At 37.3% G+C, this 21,221-nt stretch overlaps 1 protein-coding gene across 2 annotated transcripts in view; it reads left to right on the top strand.

Annotated features, from left to right (window-relative positions):
- Positions 1–19,689, top strand: part of APOOL (apolipoprotein O like) — a 123,047-nt gene extending 103,358 nt beyond the window's left edge. For both annotated transcript variants that reach the window (XM_027609646.1, XM_027609644.1), the window contains one exon: positions 19,127–19,689. In XM_027609646.1, coding sequence (XP_027465447.1) covers positions 19,127–19,215 — 89 coding nt within the window. In that variant the 3' untranslated portion in view covers positions 19,216–19,689. The remainder of the gene's footprint in view (positions 1–19,126) is intronic.
- Positions 19,690–21,221: the final 1,532 nt, after the last annotated feature.

The raw sequence follows: 21,221 nt of genomic DNA, 5'->3' as shown, positions 1-21,221 counted from the left end.
TCTAATTTCAGCTACCTCCTCTATCTTAATTTTTTATAAAACCTGTCACTGAGTAACAAACCTGATAGGAGTTTTACAGTGTTCTCCTGTCACCTCTCATTTCTAATCTGTTGGTTTACAGTATTTATTTTTTTATTATTTACTTTCAATTCTGGTATAGTTAGCATACAGTGTTATATTAGTTTCAGGTGTACAACACAGTGATTCAACACTGCCACACAACACCCTTTGCTCATCACAACAAGTGTACTCCTTAATCCCCTTCAGCTGTTTCACCTATCCCCCACCAACCTCCCCTCTGGTAACCATCAATTTGTTCTCAGTAGTTAAGAGTCTGTTTCCTGGCTTGTCCCTCTTCCTCTATTTTTGTTTTTCTCTTGCATCCATGCAGATATAGATAGGTAGGTAGGTAGGTAGATAGGTAGGTAGATAGATAGATAGATAGATAGATAGATAGATAGATAGATAGATAGATAGATAGAGATATGTATATAAAGGAGATGTGGTGTGTGTGTGCATTTATATATCAATAGACTTGGGCTCTTTCCATGTTTTGACTGCTGTTGATAATGTTGTTATAAACATTGGGGTGCATGTACCCCTTCAAATCTATATATTTGTATCCTTTGGGTAAATACCTAGTAGTGCAGTTGCTGGGTTGTGGGGCTGTTCTATTTTTAATTTGGTGAAGAACCTCCATACTGTTTTCCAGAGTGGCTGCACCAGTTTGGATTCCCACCAACAGTTCAGAAGTGTTCCTTTTATTCCATCCTTGCCGACTCCTGATGTTTCTTGTGTTGTTGATTTTAGCCATTTTGACGTGTGAAGTGGTATCTCATTGTGGTTTTGATTTGTATTTCCCTGATGATGAATGATGTTGAGTATCTTTTCATGTGCCTGTTAGCCATCTGTATGTCTTCTTTGGAAACATGTCTGTTCATGTCTTCTGCCCATTTCTTAACTGTGTTGTTTGTTTTTTGGGTGTTGAGTTTGATAAGTTCTTTATAGATTTTGGATACTAACCTTTTATCAGATATGTCATTTGTAGTTATCTTCTCTGATTTTGGAGGCTGCATTTTAGTTTTCTGGATTGTTTCCTTTGCTGTGCAGAAGCTTTTTATCTTGATGAAGTCCCAATAGTTCATTTTTGTTTTTTTTTCCCCTTGTCTCTGGAGACATGTAGACATGTCTAGTAACAAGTTGCTACAGCCAGGTCAGAGAGGTTTCTGCTGTGATCTCCTCTAGGATTTTGATGGTTTCCTGTCTCACATTAAGGGTTGTTCATCCATTTTGAGTTTATTTTTGTGTATGGTGTAAGAAACTGGTCCAGTCATTCTTCTGCATGTGGTTGTCCAGTTTTCTCAACATCATTTGTTGAAGAAACTGTCTTTTTTTCTTTTTCTTTTTTTTTTTCTTTTTGGAATGGGAGTGCTAACAGGAAGGGGCAGAGGGAGAGAGAGAATCTCAAGCAGGACCTACACATGGAGCCTGACACGGGGGCTTGATATCATGACCCTGAGATCATGACCTGAGCCAGACTCAAGAGTTGGACACCCAACCAACTGAGCCACTCAGGCACCCCAAGACTTTTTTTCCATTGGATATTCTTGCTTTGTCAAGATTAATTGACCATATAGTTGTGGGTCCATTTCTTGGTTTTCTATTCTGTTCCATTGATCTGTGTATCTGTCTTTGTGTCAGTACCATACTGTCTTCATGACTACAGCTTTGTAATGTCGCTTGAAAGCTGTAATATAGCTTGAAGTCTGGAATCGTGAGGCCTCCAGCTTTGCTGTTCTTTTTCAGGATTGCTTTGGCTATTTGGAGTGTATTGTGTTTCCATACAAATTTTAGGATTGTTTGTTCTAACTCTGAAAAATGCTGGTGGTATTTGATAGGAATTGCCTTAAATGTGTTGATTGCTTTCGGTAGTATAAATATTTTAAAAATGTTTGTTCTTCCAATCCTTGAGCATGGAATGTTTTTCGACTTCTTTGTGTCCTTTTCAGTTTCTTTCGTAAGTGTTCTATAGTTTTCAGGGTACAAATTTTTTACCTCTTTGGTTAGATTTGTTCCTAGGTATCTTATGGTTTTTGGTGCAATTATAAATGGGATTCGTTCCTTGATTTCTCTTTCTGCTGCTTCATAATTGGAGTATAGAAATGCAACAGATTTCTGTATGCTGATTTTATTTAACCTGTGGCGTTGCTGAATTGTATTTAGTTCTAACAATTTTTTGGTGGAGTCTTTTGGGTTTTCCACATAGAGTGACATGTCATCTGCAAATAGTAAAAGTTTGACTTCTTCCTTGCCAATTTGGATGCTTTTTATTTCTTTTTGTTGTCTGATTGCTGAGGCTAAGACTTCCAGTACTCTGTTAAACAACAGTGGGGAGAGTGGACATCCCTGTCTTCTTCCTGACTGTAGAGGAAAAGCTCTCAGAATTTCCCTATTGAGGATGATATTGGCTGTGCATCTTCTGTATATTGCTTTTATGATGCTGAGGTATGTTGTCCCTATCCCTACATGGTAGAGGGTTTTTATCAAAAATTGATGCTGCATTTTGTGAAATGCTTTTTCTGCGTCTATTGAGAGAATCATATGGCTCTTATCCTTTCTTTTATTAAGGTGGTGTATCACGTTGATCATTTTGTTAATATGGAACACCCCTGCAGCCCAGGAATAAATCCCACTTGATTGTGGTGAATAATTCTTTTAATGTACTGTTGGATGTGATTTGCTAGTATATTGTTGAGAATTTTTGCATCCACATTCATCAGGGATATTGGCCTGTAATTCTCCTTTTTGGTGGGGTCTTTGGTTTTGGAATCAAGTTAATGCTGGCTTTGTAGAATAAGTTTGGAAGCTTTCCTTCCATTTCTACTTTTTGGAACAGTTTGAGAAGAATAGGTACGAACTCTACTTTAAATGTCTGGTATAAATCTACTGGGAAGCCATCTGGCTCTGCATTTTATTTGCTGGGAAATTTTTGATTACTGATTCAATTTGTTCGCTGGTTATGGGTCTGTTCAAATTTTCTAATTGTTCCTGTTTCAGTTTAGAAATTTTGTATATTTCTAGTTATTTGTTCATTTCTTCCATATTACCCAGTTTGTTGGCATATAATTTTTCATTATCCTCTCTTAAAATTGTTTATGTTTCTTTGTGTTGGTTGTGATCTCTCCTCTCTCATTCATGATTTCATTTATTTGGGTCTTGTCTTTTTTCTTTTTGATAAGTCTGGCTAGGGTTTATCAATTTTATTACTTCTTTCAAAGTACCAGCTCTTAGTTTCATTGATCTGTTCTACTGATTTTTTTAATATGGTTTATTTCTGCTCTAATCTTTATTATTTCCCTTCTTCTGCTGGCTTTATGATTTATTTGCTGTTCTTTTTCTAGCCCCTTTATGTATAAGATTAGTTTGTGCATTTGAGACTTTAGTCCTTCTTGAGGTAGGCCTATATTGCCATATACTTCCCTCTTAGGACCATCTTTACTGTATCCGAAATGTTTTGGACTGTCGTGTTTTCATTTCTTTGTTTCCATGTATTTTTTTTATTTCTTCTTTAATTTCCTGGTTAAGTCATTCTTTCTTTAATAGGATATTCTTTAACCTCCATGTATGTGTTGTCTTTCCAAATTTTGTCTTGTGGTTGACTTCAAGTTTCATTGCGTTGTGTTCTGAAACTATGCATGGTATGATCTCAATCTTTTCGTACTTGTTGAAGCCTGATTTTTGATCCAGTATGCGATCTGTTCTGGAGAATGTTCCATGTACACTCGAAAAGAATTTGTTTATTCTTCTGCTTTAGGGTGAAATGTTCTGAATATATCTGTTTAGTCCCTCTTGTCCAGCGTGTCACTCAAAGCCATTGTTTCCTTGTTTATCTTCTGCTTAGATAATCTGTCCATTGCCGTAAGTGGGGTGTTAATATCCCCAGCTGTTATTATATTATTATCATTTTCAATGTGTTTGTTATTAATTGATTTATATATTTGCAGCTCTCTATTGGGGGTGTAAATATTTACAATTGTTAGATCTTCTTGATAGATAGAACCCTTAACTATGATTTAATTCCCTTCATCTCTTGTTACAGTTTTTGCTTTAAAATCTAGTTCATCTGATAAATGTATGGCTGTATGGCTATTCCGGCTTTCTTTTGACATCCATTAGCATAATAGATGGTTCTTCATCTCCTCACTTTCAATCTTCAAGTGTCTTTAGGTATAAAATGAGTTTCCTGTAGGCAGCATATAGATGGGTCTTTCTTTTTCTTATCTATTTTGATACCCTATATCTTTTGATTGGATCATTTAGTCCATTTACATTCAGAGTGACTATTGATAGATGTGAATTTAGTGACATTGTGTTACCTGTAAATTGATGTTTCTGGTGATGTTCTCCTTTCCTTTCTAGTCTTTGTTGCTTTTTGTCACCTTTTTCCCTACTCAAAGAATTCCCTTTAATTTTTCTTGCAGGGCTGGTTTAGCGGTCACGAACTCCTTTATTTTTGTTTTTCTGGGAAACTCTTACCTCTCCTTCTATTCTGAATGGCAGGCTTACTGTATAAAGTATTCTTAGCTGTGTATTTTTCCCGTTCAGCACTTGAATATATCATGTCACTGCCTTCTGCCCTGCCATGTTTCTGTGGCCAGATCTGCTGCAAACCTGATCTGCATTCCCTTCTTGTTTAAGGACTTTTTTCCCCTTGCTGCTTTCAGGATTCTTTCCTTGTCTGTGTATATTGTGAATTTGACTATGATAAGTCTTGGTGATGGCCAGGTTTTGTGGAATTTAATGGGAGTTCTTTGTGTTTCTTAGATTTCAATGTCTGTTTCCTACCCCTGATTAGGGAAGTTTTCAGTTATACTTTGCACAAACAAACGTTCTGCCTCTCCTTGTCTCTCTATTTCTTCTTGGACTCCTTTGATATGAATGTTATTACACTTTAAGGAGTCACTCAATTCCTTACATCTACATTCATGATCCAATACGCTTTTTTACCTCTTTTCAGTTTCATTATTTTCCATAATTTTATCTTCTATATTACTGATTCATTCCTCTGTTTCATCCATCCTTATCGTTACATCTAGTCAGATTTTCATCTTGGTTATAGCATTTTTTACTTTGGCCTGACTAGCTTGTAGTTCTTTTACCTCTGCAATAAGGGATTGCAGTGTCTCTAGTGTCTTCTGTGCTTTTCTCAAGCCCAGCTAGAATCCATATAATCGTTTTAAATTCTGGTTCAGGCATCTTACTAATATCTGTATTGGTTAAATCTCTGGCATCATTTCTTCTTGTTCTTTCTTTTGGGGTAAATTCCTCCATATTGTCATTTTGTCTAGGTCACTGTTTTTTGTGTGTGTGTTATTGTTAGGAAAGCCTGTTCTGTTTCCGCTCCTGAGAGTAATGGCTACTTTAAGAAGAGGTCCTGTACTGTCTTGGACCTAGTGCTTCATGAGGTGTTTCAGAGTGTGCACTCTCCTCTTATGTTTTGGCTGCTCCTTTCCTCAGGGCAGTACTCTGCAGAGTTTCTCCTTGGCCTGCCGTGAGGGGTGTTTGGACCATGTCTACTGTGTGGCAAGATTAAAATAGCTGTGTTTTGGTCTGCTTGTTAAAAGAAGGTAGATGCAAACAAACAAACAAACAAACAAATAAATAAATGAATGAATAAATAAGGTGGATCCCATTTCCCTTAGAACTGAAGCTTTTCAGCACTCTGTGAATCAGTAGACTTGGTGCATGCAAGGGGTTTGTGCTAATCTTCTGGGGGAGGGTGCTACTGCACTGATTGTCATCACACTTGCCTTAGTGAAGATACACCTGGAGGGCACTGGGGGACAGGGCTTGGTGGAAGCAGCTCTGGCCTCCACTGAGTGGCTCTGTGTTGCTCCCTGAAGTTGGTTAGTGCTAACGGGTGGAGGAGGAGTGGGGGACGGAGGTTCACCCTGATCTTTTGTCCCTGGAGCAGGGAATTCATACCCGCCACTCTTCAGGAAGCCCTCACCGAAGAGCAAACAATCGCCTCTTGGTGTCTCCCCAGATTCCATCAGATCCCTGTCTTTACCCTCTCTAGGGGTGTCCGAGCTGTCTGCCTGCCAGGCACCACAGTACTCCTGTGTTTTATCTCAGGCCTGCATCTGGGTTTCAAAACTACAAATTTTAGGGACCAACTCGGAGTGGACCTGCACTGATCCTGTGGGTGAGGGCTTAGCTGTGTTATGACCTGTGCTGGTCTTTCCCAGAAAAGCAGTAGCACGACTGTGCAGTGGTTCAGAGTTTATGTAAAGCACACTGAAAAGCCGGCGCCAAGGTTTGCTCCCCACAGCCGTTATCTTTGTTCCTATACTAGTGAACAGGGCAGCACATTGGTACTGCCAGCTCTTTTGTCCGCAGAGATGTCATGACATCACTCCCAAGTGCACTTCAGGAACAGGAACTTTCTCATGTGACCCAGGGGATCCTCAGACCATGCTGCCAGCTCCTGGGTCTCCCCGCCTTCCTTCCCTACCAGAGCATCACTAAACCCACCAGGCATGACCCCAGTGATAGTGCAGACTTCTAAAACTTGATTTTGAGCTCTGCTGCTATAAAAACTTGGTGGTAGTCAGCCCCTCTCGTTTTCCCAGTTAGTAGTTTTGGGGAAGAGTTTTTCTTGTGCATTCCCTGCACTCTTTCTCTCTCTCTTTCTCTCTTGCTCCTCTCTCAGTGATCAGGGCTCCCTCTGCTCTGCCACACCCACAGTTCTTTTCAACTCCCCACAGCATCTACCTTCCCAAAGGTGGCTGTTTTTCTATCTGTAGATGTGCAGTTTGTTGTCTCTGTCCTCAGATTTCTTGGGTGTTCAGAATGATTTGATATTTGTCTAGCTGTGTTCGAGGGATGAGACAAGCTTCGGGTCCCCCTACTCCACCATCTTAACTCCTCTGCCACATCTTCTTTATGCATTCATCAGTCAGTGGACACTCGTGCTGCTTCCATATCTTGGCTATTGTAAAGAATGCTGCTACAAGCATAGGGGTGCCTGTATCCCTTTGAATTAGTATTTTTTTAACTTTATTATGTTATGTTAATCACCATACATTACATCATTAGTTTTTGATGTAGTGTTCCATGATTCATTGTTTGCGTATAACACCCAGTGCTCCATTCAGTACGTGCCCTCTTTAATTAGTATTTTTATATTCTTTGGATAAATACCCACTGGTGCAGTTGTTGAATCATAGGATAATTCTATTTTTAACTTTTTGAGGAACCTCTATACTGTTTTTCAGACTGGCTGCCCCAGTTTGCATTCCCACCATCAGTGCAATAGGGTTACTTTTTCTCTACATCCTCCCCAATACCTTTTATTTCTTGGGTTGTTGATTTTAGCCATTCTGACAGTTGTGAGTTGATAGTACATTGTAGTTTTGATTTGCATTTCCCTGATGATACATGATGATGAGCAACTTTTCATGTGTCTGTTGGCTATTGGTATGGCCACTTTGGAGAAATATATGTTCATGTCTTTTACCCATTTTTTAATTAGATTTTTTGTTTTACAGGTTTCGAGTTGTATAAGTTCTTTATATATTTTGGATACTAAATCTTTATTGGCAATGTCATTAGTAAATATCTTCTACCATTCAGTAGGTTGCCTTTTAGTTTTGTTGATTATTTCCTTCATTGTGCAGGAGCTTTTATATTGATTTACTCCTGGTAGTTTATTATTGCTTTTCTTTCCCTTGACTCAGGGGACCTTTCTAGAAAAGTGTTGCTACGGCCGATTTCTGAGACATTATTGCCTGTGCCCTTTTCTAGGATTTTTAGGGGTTCAGGCCTCACATTTAGGTCTTTAATCCATTTTGACTTTAGTTTGTGTATGGTGTAAGAAAGTGGTCCTAGTATCCACTTTTTGACACGTTACTTTACAGTTTTCCCAACCCCATTTGTTGAAGAGACTGTTTCCCACTAGTTATTCTTTCCAGCTTTGTCGAAGATTAATCGACCATATAGTTGTGGGTTCATTTCTGAATTTTCTGTTATGTTCCATTGATCTGTATGTCTGTTTTTGTGCCATTACCATACTGTCTTGAATACTACAGCTCTGTAATAAAATTTGAAGTCCGAATTATCATGCCTCCAGCTTTACTTTGCTTTTTCAAGGTTGCTTTGGTGACTCAGGGTCTTTTGTGATTCCATACAAATTTTAGGATTGTTTGTTCTTGCTCTGTGAAAAATGCTGGTGGTATTTCGATAGGGATTACATTAAATGTGTAGATTGCTTTGGGTAGTATAGTCATTTTAACAATATCTGTACTTCCATCCATGAGCATGAAATGTCTTTTTATTTCTTTGTGTCGTCTTCAATTTCTTTCATAAGTGTTCTGTAGTTTTCAGAGTACACATCTTTCACCTCTTTGGTTAAGCTTATTCCTAGCTATCTTATTGTTTTTGGTGCATTCAAAAATGGGATTGATTTCTTAATTACTTCCTGCTCATTCACTATTGGTGTACCAGAAATTGCAACAGATTTCTGTACTTTGATTTTGTATTCTGCGACTTTACTGAAATCTTTTATCAGTTCTAGCAGTTTTTTGGTGGGGTCTCTTGGGTTTTCTATATATAGTATCATGTCAGCTGCAAGGAGTGAAAGTTTTACTTCTTTACCAATTTGTTGTCATTTATTTCTTTTTGTTGTTTGATTGCTGTGGCTAGGACTTCCAGTGCTATGTTGAATCAGTGTGGTGAGAGTGGATATCCTTGTCTTCGTCCTGTCAGGGGAAAAGCTTTCAGTTTTTCCTCATGGACTATCATGTTAATGTGGGTTTTTTATATATTGCCTTTACTATATTGATGTTTGTTCCCTCTAAATCTACTTTGTTGAGAGTTTTCATCATGAATGGATGTTGTACTTCATCAAATGCTCTTTCTGCATCTATTCAGATGAACATATGTTTCTTATCCTTTCTCTCATTGATGTGATGTAACCTGTTAACTGATTTGTGAAAAATAAACCACCCTTGCAACCCAGGTATAAATCCCAATTGATTGTGATGAATGATTTTTAATTTATTTTTGGATTAGGTTTGTTAGCATTTTGTTGAGGAATTTTGCATCTTTGGTCATCAGAGATGTTTCAACTGTTGTTCTCCTTGTTAGGGGTGTCTGTGTCTGCTTTTGGTATCAGGGTAATGCTGGCCTCAGAGAATGAATTTGGAAGTTTTCCTTCCTTTTCTATTTTTTTTGGAATAGTTTGAGAAGAATAGGTATTAACTCTTCTTTAAATGTTTGGTAGAATGCCGTTGTAAAGCCACCTGGTCCTGGACTTTTGTTTGGGATTTTTTTGATTCAATTTCGTTAATGGTGATCAGTCCATTCAAATTTTCTATTTCTTCCCTTTTCAGTTTTGGTAGTTTATACTTTCCTAGAAATTTATCCATGTCCTCTAGGTTGACCAATTTGTTGGCATATAGATTTTCATAATACTCTCTTATAATTGTATTTCTGTGGTGTTGGTTTTATTTCTCTTCTCTCATTTGTGATTTTATTTATTGGAATTCTTTCCCATTTTTTTCTTAATAAGTCTGGCTAGACATTTATCAATTTTATCAATTTTTTCAAAGAACCACCTCATTCAAAGAAACCAGGTTTCATTGACCCTTTGTATTATGTGTTTGTTTTTTTTAGTTTGTGTATCATTTGTTTCTGCTCTGATCTTTATCATGCCCTTCTTTCTGCTGGTTTTAGGTACTGTTTGTTTTTCTTTTCCTGCTCCTTAGGTGTAAGGTTAGGTTGTTTCAGATTTTTCTTCTTGATGTAGGCCTGTATTGCTATAAACTTCCCTCTTAGAACCTCTATTGCTGTGTCCCAAAAGTTTTGAACTTCTGTTTTGAACACAGAAAGTATGTTCTTTTTTATTATTATGTTATGTTAGTCACCATACAGTACATCATTAGTTTTTGATGTAGTGTTCCATGATTCATTGTTTGCATATAACACCCAGTGCTGCATGCAGTACATGCCCTCCTTAATACCCATCACCAGACTCACACATTCCCTCCACCCCCCTTCCCTCTAAAACCCTGTTTGTTTCTCAGAGTCCATAGTCTCTCATGGTTCATCTCTCCCTCCGATTCCACCCCTTCATTTTTCCCTTCCTTCTCCTAATGTTCTCCATGCTCTTCGTTATGTTCCACAAATAAGTGAAACCATATGATAATTGACTTTCTCTGCTTGACTTATTTCACTTAGCGTAATCTCCTCCAGTCCCATCCATGTTGATGTAAAAGTTGGGTATTCATCCTTTCTGATAGCTGAGTAATATTCCATTGTATATATGGACCACATCTTTATCCATTCGTCTGCTGAAGGGCATCTTGGCTCCTTCCACAGTTTGGCTATTGTGGACATTGCTCTATGAACATTGGGGTGCATATGGCCCTTCTTTTCACTACATCTGTGTCTTTGGGATAAATACCCAGGAGTGCAATTGCTGGGTCATAGGGTAGCTCTATTTTTAATTTTTGAGGCATCTCCACATTGTTTTCCAAAGTGGCTGTACCAACTTGCATTCCCACCAACAGTGTAAGAGGGTTCCCCTTTCACCACAATCTCTCCAACATTTTTGTTGGACCCAATCTGGTTGACCCAATCATTGTTTAGTAGCATGTTATTTAACCTACATGTATTTGTGGACTTTTCAGATATTTTCTTGTGGTTGACTTCTAGTTTCATAGTGTTGTGGTCAGAAGAGATGCATGGTATTCTTCAGTTTTTTTCAATTTGTTAAAAAAATTTTTGTGGTCTCATATGTGATTTATTCTTGGGAATATTCCGTGTGCACTTGAAAAGAATTAGGATGAAATATTCTGAATATATATGTTCAGTTCATCTGGTCCAGTGTGTCATTCAAAGCCATTGTTTCCTTGTTGATTTTCTGCTTAGATGATCTGTCCAGAGATGTAAATGGGATGTTCAAGTCCTCTACTATAATTAGGTTATTTTCCTTTAGTTCCTTTATGTTTGTTATTAACTGTTTTATGTATTTGGCCATCATCTGTTTCTCTCCCAAACCTCCCATGTTGGGTGTATAAATATTTACAATTGTTCTATCTTCTTGTTGAAATATTCCCTTTATGGTTATATAGTGCCCTTCTTTGACGGTTCTTACAGTCTTTGTTTTAAAGTTTGTTTTGTTCAATATAAGTATTGTTATTCCAGCTTTCTTTTGACATCCATTTGCATGTTAGATGTTTCTCCTTCCCCTCACTTTCAATGTGCAGTTATCTTTAGGTCTAAAATGAGTCTCTTAGGCATTATATAGATGGGTTTTGTCTTTTTTTTAATCCATTCTGATACCCCATATCTTTTGATTGGAGCTTTTATTCCATGTACATTCAGACTAATGATTGTTAGATATGTATTTATTGCAAATATAGTCCCTATTTTATGGTTGTTTCTGATTATTTGCTCTGATCCTTTCTTTTCTTTCTCTCTTCCGTGGTTTGCTGGTTTTCTTTAGTGATATATTTGGATTTCTTTTTATTTTCTGCATATCTATTACTGGTTTTTGATATGTCATTAGCATCAATTTTATATATAACATCTTCTGTGTATAACTCTATTAAAATGTTTTGGACCCATTCTTTATTCCTCTTCTCTCTGTGTGTTAATTGTATGGTTTCATATTTTATATCTTTTTATTTTGTTGAGTTCTTGTCTGATTTTTAGAGAAATACTTACTTTTGCTGCTTTTATGTTTCTTACCTGTGTTCTGTCACTTTTGATCTTTCCTTTCCACTCAGAGTCCCCTTTAATATTCTTGCACGTCTGGTTTAGTGGTCATGAACTCCTTTAGTTTTTGTTTGTCTGGGAAACTTTATGTCTCCTTGTATTCTGAATTAAAGCCTTGCTGAATAGAATATTTTTGGCTGCAGATTTTTCCCATATCTCTTTTTGCTTGCAAAGTTTATGCAGATAAATCCCTTGATAGCCTGATGGTGTTTCCTCTTTATGTAACTATCTACTGTTGTCTAGCTGCTTTTAATTTTTTATTCTTTATCCCTGCATTTTGCCATTTAATTATATTGGTGTGGATCTGCTTTGTTGATTTTGTTGGGCATTGTCTGTGCCTACTGGATCTGTTTTTTTCCCCAGATTAGGGAAGTTTTCATCTATTATCTCTGAAATAAATTTTCTGTCCCCTTTTCTTTCTCTTCTACTTCTGGGACTCCTATAATATGAATATTACTACATTTGATGGAGTCACTGAGTTCTCTAAGTCTATTCTTGTTTTGTATAATTTTTTTTTCAGGTGGATTACTTTCCATTACTCTGTCTTCTAGGTCATGAATTCATTCCTTTCCTTCTTCTAGCATGGTGTTCATTCCCTCAAGTGTGTTTCTCATTTTGTTTATTGAGCTCTGTATCTCTACTCTGTTGTTCCTTATTTCTTTTTTGAGAGTCTCATTTATGTCTTATGCTATTTTTTTCACTTCCAGTGAGTGTCCTTTTGATCTTTAATTTAAATTCTCTATCAGGCATGTTACTTATATCTGTTTCACTTAGATCTCTGGTCATGTTTTGTCCTGTTCTTTCATTTAGGACAAATTCCTCTGTCTTTTCATTTTGTCTAAGTCTCTGTGTCTGCTTCTCTGTGTTAGGAAAGTCAGCTCTGTCTCCTGTTCTGGAGGATAATGGCTTTATGAAGAAGACATCTTATAGTGCCATCTAGTGTAGTGTTTCCTATTCCCCAGTGCCTGGTGCTTCCAGGAGTGTCTCCAATATGTGCTGCATGTGTTCTATTATTGTGTCCTGGCCACTTTATTCTTCAGGTCATTTGCTTACAGAGGCTTTCTTTGCCTTTTGTGGACAGTGTTTGGTCCTTGGCCTGAACGTGGCAAGTTTTAACTAGGTGTGCTCTGGTCTGCTTTTGAAATGAGACCTGTTGCCACCACCTACAGAACCAAGGCCTTGCAGATCTCCCTCGTTGGGAGACATGTTTGGGTAAGGGTTTGGGCTGGTCTTCTGCTCAAAGGGGCCTGCTGCACTGGGACTGAGGCAGGTGTAACTAGGAGGGGCACTTCCTTGGCATAACCAAGTTAGGTAGTGTGGAGGCTGTGCTGGTTCCTGAAGATGACTCTGGGTTTGTGCTGAGGGGCTGGGAAGGTAATTGATGGCTGACAGTTCCTTTGTTCCAAGGTGTCTCTTTGTGAATGCTGCCTCTCTGGGACATGCTCTGAGATGAGCAAATAACCACTGCATTCTGCTCCCAGGTGCCCTTCATATCGCTGTTTCCACTATATGTCCACAGGCTGTTTGCTCTACCTTCTCTCCAAGAGCAGGCTCTTGGCTCTCCCAATACACATGTGTGAAGGCTTCCAGGCTCTCCCAAGTCCTGCCAACTAACATATAGAACTCCAGCTTTAAGCTCTGCTTGTTGCAAGCACTTCTGAAATTTGGCCCCTCTCACTTTCTAAGCCAATTGCTATGGGGGATTCGTTTTCCCTGCGCACTCCTTTGTGTGTTTGTCTGTCATCCTTCTCTAAGACAGTAGCTTCCTGCCCACCATAATGGCCATCATCTGTTTCTCTCCCAAACCTTAGTCTCCACACCTTTTACTTTCTTTGATGTGGCCTCCTCTCTGCCTTTAGTTGTGGAGTTTGTTCTGCCAGTCTTCATGTCAATTTATGTGATTTAGGATGATTTAATAGTTACCTAGTTTATTCATGGGACAGGGTGAGCCTAGGGTCCTCCTACTCTGCCGCCATCTTCCCCATTCTCTGTTCTAGAATGGTTTGCAGGTTTTAGACTCTGAAAATACACAGTTCACCATAGTCCCACAAGTATATAATATATTCTGTCAATTTTCTAAGTATCTGTCAATTAAAGAATATCTTTGTGGAGATGAAACACGTTACAACTTATCAGTGGGACCAAACTATTGCAAGCCCGTGGTTTTCTTCACACATGTGTATTCCAGAACCCTTTAGCCACTTGTCATGGGTAATGTAGTATGTGAAAAACATTCTGAGTTCACATGTAAAGGAGAGAAATATGCCAGTACTATTCATCCTTATCTTATATCATTCAGAATTGATTATACAGAATACTTTTGGGATTTATCGTTTCCACATTTCACATGCAATCCCAAAGGTCCAAGACATGGAAAACAGTAGTGATTATGAGCACAGATTTAAGAGTAAGACCTGAAACTGAATCCTAGATCCAACATTTGCTAGTTCTCTTACTAGGGACAAATTATCTAATACCTCAAGCCTGTCTTCTAATCCATAAAGGGGAGAACAATAATAGTGTTTTTCTCACATAGTTGTGAGGATTAAATGAGATGCTGCATGTAAAGCACAAAGTACAATGTCAATCACATGCTAAATTCTCAATGAGTGTTAGAAAATATCATTTGCCCAGAGTAATTAGCCATTTTACAGATAAACAAATATTTCCATTGAGCAAGCTTTGGGAGCACACTATTTAGCTAGAGAGCCTCGCCATAGCTACCACTTACCACCATACCGAATATGTTGGGTATACTATCCAGTTATATATTATGGCTCTTAATATGAGCTTGGTAGTTCTCTGTCATTCATATACATTTATAGGAAAAATTATGTTATTTTAGGAATAACAAATTTAGAAATTTGGTGACATGGACCTCTTTGAAAGAAGAATAAAATCTCTCATATTCTCACAGGATTAATGTACTTCTAAAGCAGAGGTTGGCTGACTATGGCCTTTGTGCCTAATCTGGCTCACCATCTATTTTGTAAATTTCACAAGCCAAGAATGGTTTCTACGTGGTTTATTTACTTTTTTTTTTAAATATTTTATTTATTTGACAGAGAGAGAGACAGCGAGAGAGGGAATACAAGCAGGGGGAGTGGCAGAGGGAGAACAGGCTTCCCGCGGAGCAGGGAGCCCAATGCAGGGCTCGATCTCAGGACCCTGGGATCATGACCTGAGCTGAAGGCAGACGCTTAACGACTGAGCCATCCAGGCGCCCTACATGGTTTAGTTGAAAAAAAAATAGAAGTATTTTGTGACAAGAGAACATTATATGAAATTCAAATCTTAGTGTCTATAAATAAAGTTTTATTGGAATACAGCTGCACTCATGTATTGTCTGTGGCTGCCTTCATACATATTGCAGTATCTAGTATAAATATTTCAATTACTTATAAGCTGAATGCTGAATATCATCTCAATTTTATACAAAGAAACAAAAATAGAATTTTCAACAATCCTAACTTCACTCAGAAATTTATTAGTGATCTGTCCCATTTTTTATATCTAACTTGCTCAAAATATAAATAATGTATAAACTAAATTACCAGTGAATAGATAACACACAATGGCTATTTAAGATAATAATTTATTGTTATTTTATGACTTTAAACATCTTTCTTCTTTCCTGTTTGTTGTAACACCAGCTTTTAAGTTTTTATTTAAATTCCAGTTAACATACAGTGTACTAGTGTCAGGTGTACAATATAGTGATTCAACACGTCCATACAAACACCCGATGCTCATCACAAGATAACATCAGCTTTTTAAAAAGTCTTCTAAAAAACTTTTAAGTGTAAAAACAGCTTTTTATGAAAGATTAAAAATGTGATAAAGTACAAAGAAAAGCATTCTAATGGGTTAGGGGATTGAGATTCAAGAAGAGTTTTATTACTGCTCATCCTTTGGGAGGAGAGAGCCCTTGATCAGCTTAAGGGGTGAAGAAATTTCTAAGAGGAAAAGGTGTAACCCTTAGTTACTCAGAAAAGCAGGAGATGAATCTTTTTTAAAAGGCAGAAAACAAATGACCTAGGCTAAGTGGTTCTAAACTACAGGGATCCATGTTACAGTTACTGGAGTTGTTTGTTTTCTAAAATTCACTGTACCTAATTAAAATCTTCAGAGGTAAGGCCTCTAAGCAGGTGGATTCTAGGAAAAGCTCCACAGGTAATTCTCTATGCATATTCCTCTAGTTAATAATGTCTGATGTAAGCTGTGGATAAATTAAAGTTCTGAAGCCTTTCAACAAATTTTGAAAGGTAGAGATCTAAAGGCAATGGGGCATTTCAAATTTGGGTGAGCTGAAGTTTTGACTAAACTTTGGACAAGAATATATATATTAAGGAAGTAAGTAGAAGTGTTAGAGAACTTAGTCAACTGATGGGCATTGTTGAGCAAATTAGGTACATTCAGACTTATATAAAATAATTGTTTGTCATATGCTTACTATAATATGTTTGATGAAGAAGGAAACTATTTCCTAGGACACTTTTCACTTGTACTGAGCAAAGACTTCCACCAGGTGGCAGTAAAAATATATTTGCAAAAGAAGCTAGCAGAACCAGTTTCTTAACCTTTTCTGTGTGTGATGGACCCCCTTCTCAGAATAATGCTTTTAAGTGGATAAAACAAAATAACATGGTAATATATGTGCTTCTTTAAATGTATTAAACAACAGTACCTAACAGATCTAATAGAAGCCATAGTTTTGAAGTAGTGATAAGTATAAATATTTCAAAATACTTGCAGCTGCAACATGATATGAAAATATTTGTGATTTCTGTTAGTGACAAAATCTAAGTTCCTCCTAATACTATTGTGGTTTGTTGCCTACACTCATTACTGAAGAAAATGTTCATTTTCAGTCCAAGGCTAATGAAAATGAAGACAAATTTCCTACACTTACATTTATAGATCACATGAATTCTATCCATAGACCCCCAAAGGGACACCATATTAAGAATTAATATCCTAAAAAAAAAAAGTATTCTATCCTATGGAGAACTATATCAGTGTATGGATAGTGATTTCTTATGATCTGGGTTTTTTTTTAAACATGTGTGGTAGTGAAGTTGCATATAGGTATATCACACTTTATGAAATAGAAAAAGTTTCTGGGGGCGCCTGGGTGGCTCAGTTGGTTAAGCGACTGCCTTCGGCTCAGGTCATGATCCTGGAGTCCTGGGATCGAGTCCAGCATCAGGCTCCCTGCTCAGCAGGGAGTCTGCTTCTCCCTCTGACCCTCCCCCCTCTCATGCTCTCTCTCTCATTCTCTCTCTCTCTCAAATAAATAAATAAAATCTTAAAAAAAAAGAAAAAGTTTCTGAAGAGATAGGCATAAAATAAATCATTGTGTGTAAATCTATTTCTCCCCTTTGTTTTCATCATAAAACTGGAAATTAAATTCCTCTATGGGAAAAAGATATGTTTCCCAAATATAACTAAATTATTTTAAATCAGATTTTGAAAAACACTTAAAAGCAAATTTCTGAAAAAATATTTTTAATCTTACATCACAAAGTAAATATAAAAATAGTTGTTTCTTGCCTACTTACCATGCACAGGATATCATATGCAACACTTTGTATGTATTATTATACTGAATACTAAAATAATTATGTGACATTGTTACTACTCTAAGCCCCATTTTACAAGAGTCAGGGTTCTTGTTTTAGGGAGTCAAACTAACCTGGATTCAGTCCTGACTCCATTTATCAGCTAAGTGAGATTGGTCAATTTTCTTAACCTCTGTAAATTAAAAAGTCCTTACCTATAAAACAAGGATAATATAAAAATATTATCTATCTTATGGTGGTAATGTGAGATAATGCATGAAAATAATGTAGTATCTTGCCTGGCACACTATCAATTTATCAAGATCACCAATGATCTATACATTGCCAAATCCAGTCCATTTTCAATCTCCATCTCCATGGATTCATCAGTAACTTTTAACACAGGTGATTATTCCCTCTTCCTTGAAACAGATCTCTTCACTTGGCTTGTGGGATACCACTTGCTCTTGGTTCTCTTACTTAACTGACTGGCTGTTCCTTCTCAGTTTTCTCTGATACATTCTCCTTATTTTCTTAAATTAAAAAAAAAAATGGAGTATCCAAAGGACTCATTGCTTAGACCTCTTCTCTGATACTCTAGATGATCTCATAGATAATTTTAAATGCCATATGTAAATTAGTACTGTAAAATTTATAAAGCAGCCAAGGCCTCTCCTGAGCTTTAGAGACTCATATTTCCAACAGATGACTCAACATTTGTACTCAGATGTTCAGTTAGCAATGCAAATTTAACACATCCAAAACTTGACACTTATCTTGCCTTCCCCCAAACATGCTTCTCCCACATTATTCCCTGTCACAGTAAATGTCAACTCCATCCTTCCAGTTTAAGTTAGAGTCTCTCTCACACAACATATTCAGTCCACTTAGGAAATCCTGCCCATTCTACCTTCAGAAGTTATCCAGAATCCAGTCTTTTTTTACCATCTCCACTGCTACTGGTCTCCCTGCTTCCACCCTAATTTCCCTGTAGTCTCTTCTCCCTACAGACAAGAGTGATCTTTTATTTTTTTTAAAGATTTTATTTATTTGAGAGACAGAGATAGTGAGAGAGAGCATGAGCACAGAGGAGAGGGAGAAACAGGCTCCCCACTGAGCAGGGAGCCCGACATGGGACTCGATCCCAGGACCTTGGGATCAAGACCTGAGCCAAAGGCAGACGTTTAACTGACTGAGCCACCCAGGTGCCCCAAGAGTGATCTTATAAAAAAATAAAACATCGTGTCACTACTCTTCTCAAAACTGTCCATCTAGCATTAAAATAAAAGAGAAACACCTTACCATGGACCTATATGGCTTAGCCTTCTATTGTTGTTTGATCATGTCTCCTATCACTCTCATTGCACCCACCATCACCACATCTTACCTATTCTCTTCCAGTCATACTGACCATTTTGTGGTTCCTCAGACATGCCTCAGGTCCATTATACTTTCAAGGCATTGTCCTCTGATATCTACAGGGCACACACCCTCACCTCCTTCAGTTCTTTGCTCAATTACCACCTTTTTATAAGGCCACCTGTTTAAAATTGTAAATCACCCAAGTGCTCTATGTGCCCCTCCCTGTTTTATTTTTTTGCATAGCACTTACCACCATCTGATAATATCTGTTACTTAATTTATTGTCTATATTGCCAAACTTAAATGTTAGGTCCGTATTGACAGAGATTTTTATTTGTTTCATTCACTGCTGTATTCCCAGTACCAACAATACATTTGTGAAATGAATGACTAATTTTTTTTTCACTTTAATGCTTTATCAGGTGCTACGCAGTTTATGCTTGACCCCAAGCTCATGGATCACGGGCAGTCCCATCCAGAAGATGTAGATATGTACAGCACTAGAAGCTGAAATAGTCTGCGTAGAGAACTACAAGATGTGTGAAGTTGAAAACGATGATGCAAAAATCATGTAAAGGGTAACTGTGACACAGAGAGTATAACCTTTTTTTTTTTTTTTTAGGGTATAACTTTTAAACGAAGTTTTTCCCTCACATCGTCTAATGTAATGTACAGTTTGACCAATCACATAAGGGATTAAAACACAAACTGTGAATTTAATCCAAACAGTATTAAAAGACTGATGAAGAAGCAGAAGTATTGGGATGCATTTAATGACTTTTAAGGGTGTTTATTAAAAAACAAAAATAGAGTGAATATATAAACACTGATGAAATATGTATGTGTATATATAAATATTTATACAGATACATGTACATATTTGCTTTAGCTTTTTCAAATTAATGTCAGCTAAATTAGAAGGGTCTGCAGAAGAATGTGTTCCCCTTTTTTTTCATTCCCCAGAGCTGGAATAAAATATCCATATTTTATGACACTCGGGCTTGGTTTTGTCTCTTTGTTTTATTAATGTCAACTCCTCTTAAATGTCCAAAAACATTTCTATTTAAGAGGACCATATTCTATAAGGCACCCCAGTGCTACCTAGTAATCCTACTGGTTCCTTTAGGTGGTTTCCTATTCTGTTCCCCAGGAGAGGTATTACAGACCATTTATTCTTAAGCCTCCTACACCTGCCAGAGATGACTGTTACATAGTGGGGAAACATGAGCTTTTAGACATGACTATTTTCAACTTCTTCCCCTTTGCCTTCAAGACTTGCCTCTTTTCAGCCATGCATCCCTTTCATCTAAGGCTAATGCTTATTTGTGTTCCTGATCTCATTCTTTGCCGTGTTTTCCAGTACCATATTCTATCCTATTTAATCTTCAGTCTTTGGTTTCTCTTTTTGTTAATTTCTTTTCCTCGATCTATAAATAGCTTCAAATCTTCTTTATCCAGAAACAAGAGTAACAAAAACCTTTCTTTAACCCTGCCTCTTCCTCTCAAGCTATCTTTTCTTTCTCTTTCCTATGATTGCCATACTTCATAAAATAAATAATTAGTGTCACTTTCTTACTTCCTCACTTTTGATTCCTCTCTAACTTTCTGACTCCCTGGCCTCTATACCTATTTGAATTTTCTGTAATTATTGACTCTTGAACATTCCCTGCCTGAAACTCACTCCTCCCTTTGCTGTTATTCCTGCTTATCTTGCCATTCTTTATTCTCTTGCTCTGAATCAAAATGCTGTGGCTCTTCAGGTTGCATTCCTAGTCATCTTTTCTCATTTTATATGCTCTCTCATTTTCATTCAATACACTTTACTGGCTTTAGCCATCATTTATATTTCCTTATCATTTATATTTCCAGCTCCCATATTTCCCTAGAGCTGTAGACCTATTTTCTAATTATTTATTATTGCATCTACCTTACGTCTCAGGTATCCCCAATGTTAATATGCCTAAAATTAAATTGCCTCTACCTCTCTCTTTTATTTCTGTGTTTTTCAGATCTACTCTACCTTTTCTACTCTTCTTTAATCCTTGCTCCCATTCAAGTTTTCATCATCACCTTCCTGAATTATTACAATAGCCCTTCATTTGCCCTCCATCGATCTTGCTTTATGTCACTTGAGAATGTGTTCTTTGCAGGTAGCAATAAACCAGTTAAGAGTAAATAAGAGTATATATAAAGTCTGGAATTAGACAGTACAGGGTTCATTCAGTAGCTCATTAGTGCCATCAAAGACCTAAACATTTTCTCTTTCCACTCTGCTCTTTAGTATGTCAGTTTGTCATCTCATGGTCACAAAATGGCTGTTGTTCCTGTGGAACATATACACATTCAGTGTAGGAAGAAAGATTAGGACAAACTCTGCTAGATGCTTCTGACCCTCTATTATCAAAAAAGTAAATGCTTTCTTAGAGCCTCTCTCAGAATTCTTGTCTATATCTTGACCAGAACTTATCATACAGCCACCTTAGCTCAAGGAAGATTGCCAAATCATATTTTTTTCCT

Source organism: Zalophus californianus, chromosome X (genome assembly GCF_009762305.2).
Source record: "Zalophus californianus isolate mZalCal1 chromosome X, mZalCal1.pri.v2, whole genome shotgun sequence".
Lineage (NCBI taxonomy): Eukaryota > Metazoa > Chordata > Mammalia > Carnivora > Otariidae > Zalophus > Zalophus californianus.
The sequence above is the reverse complement of the archived record's forward strand: the minus strand, read 5'-3'. Positions and strand labels throughout refer to the sequence as shown.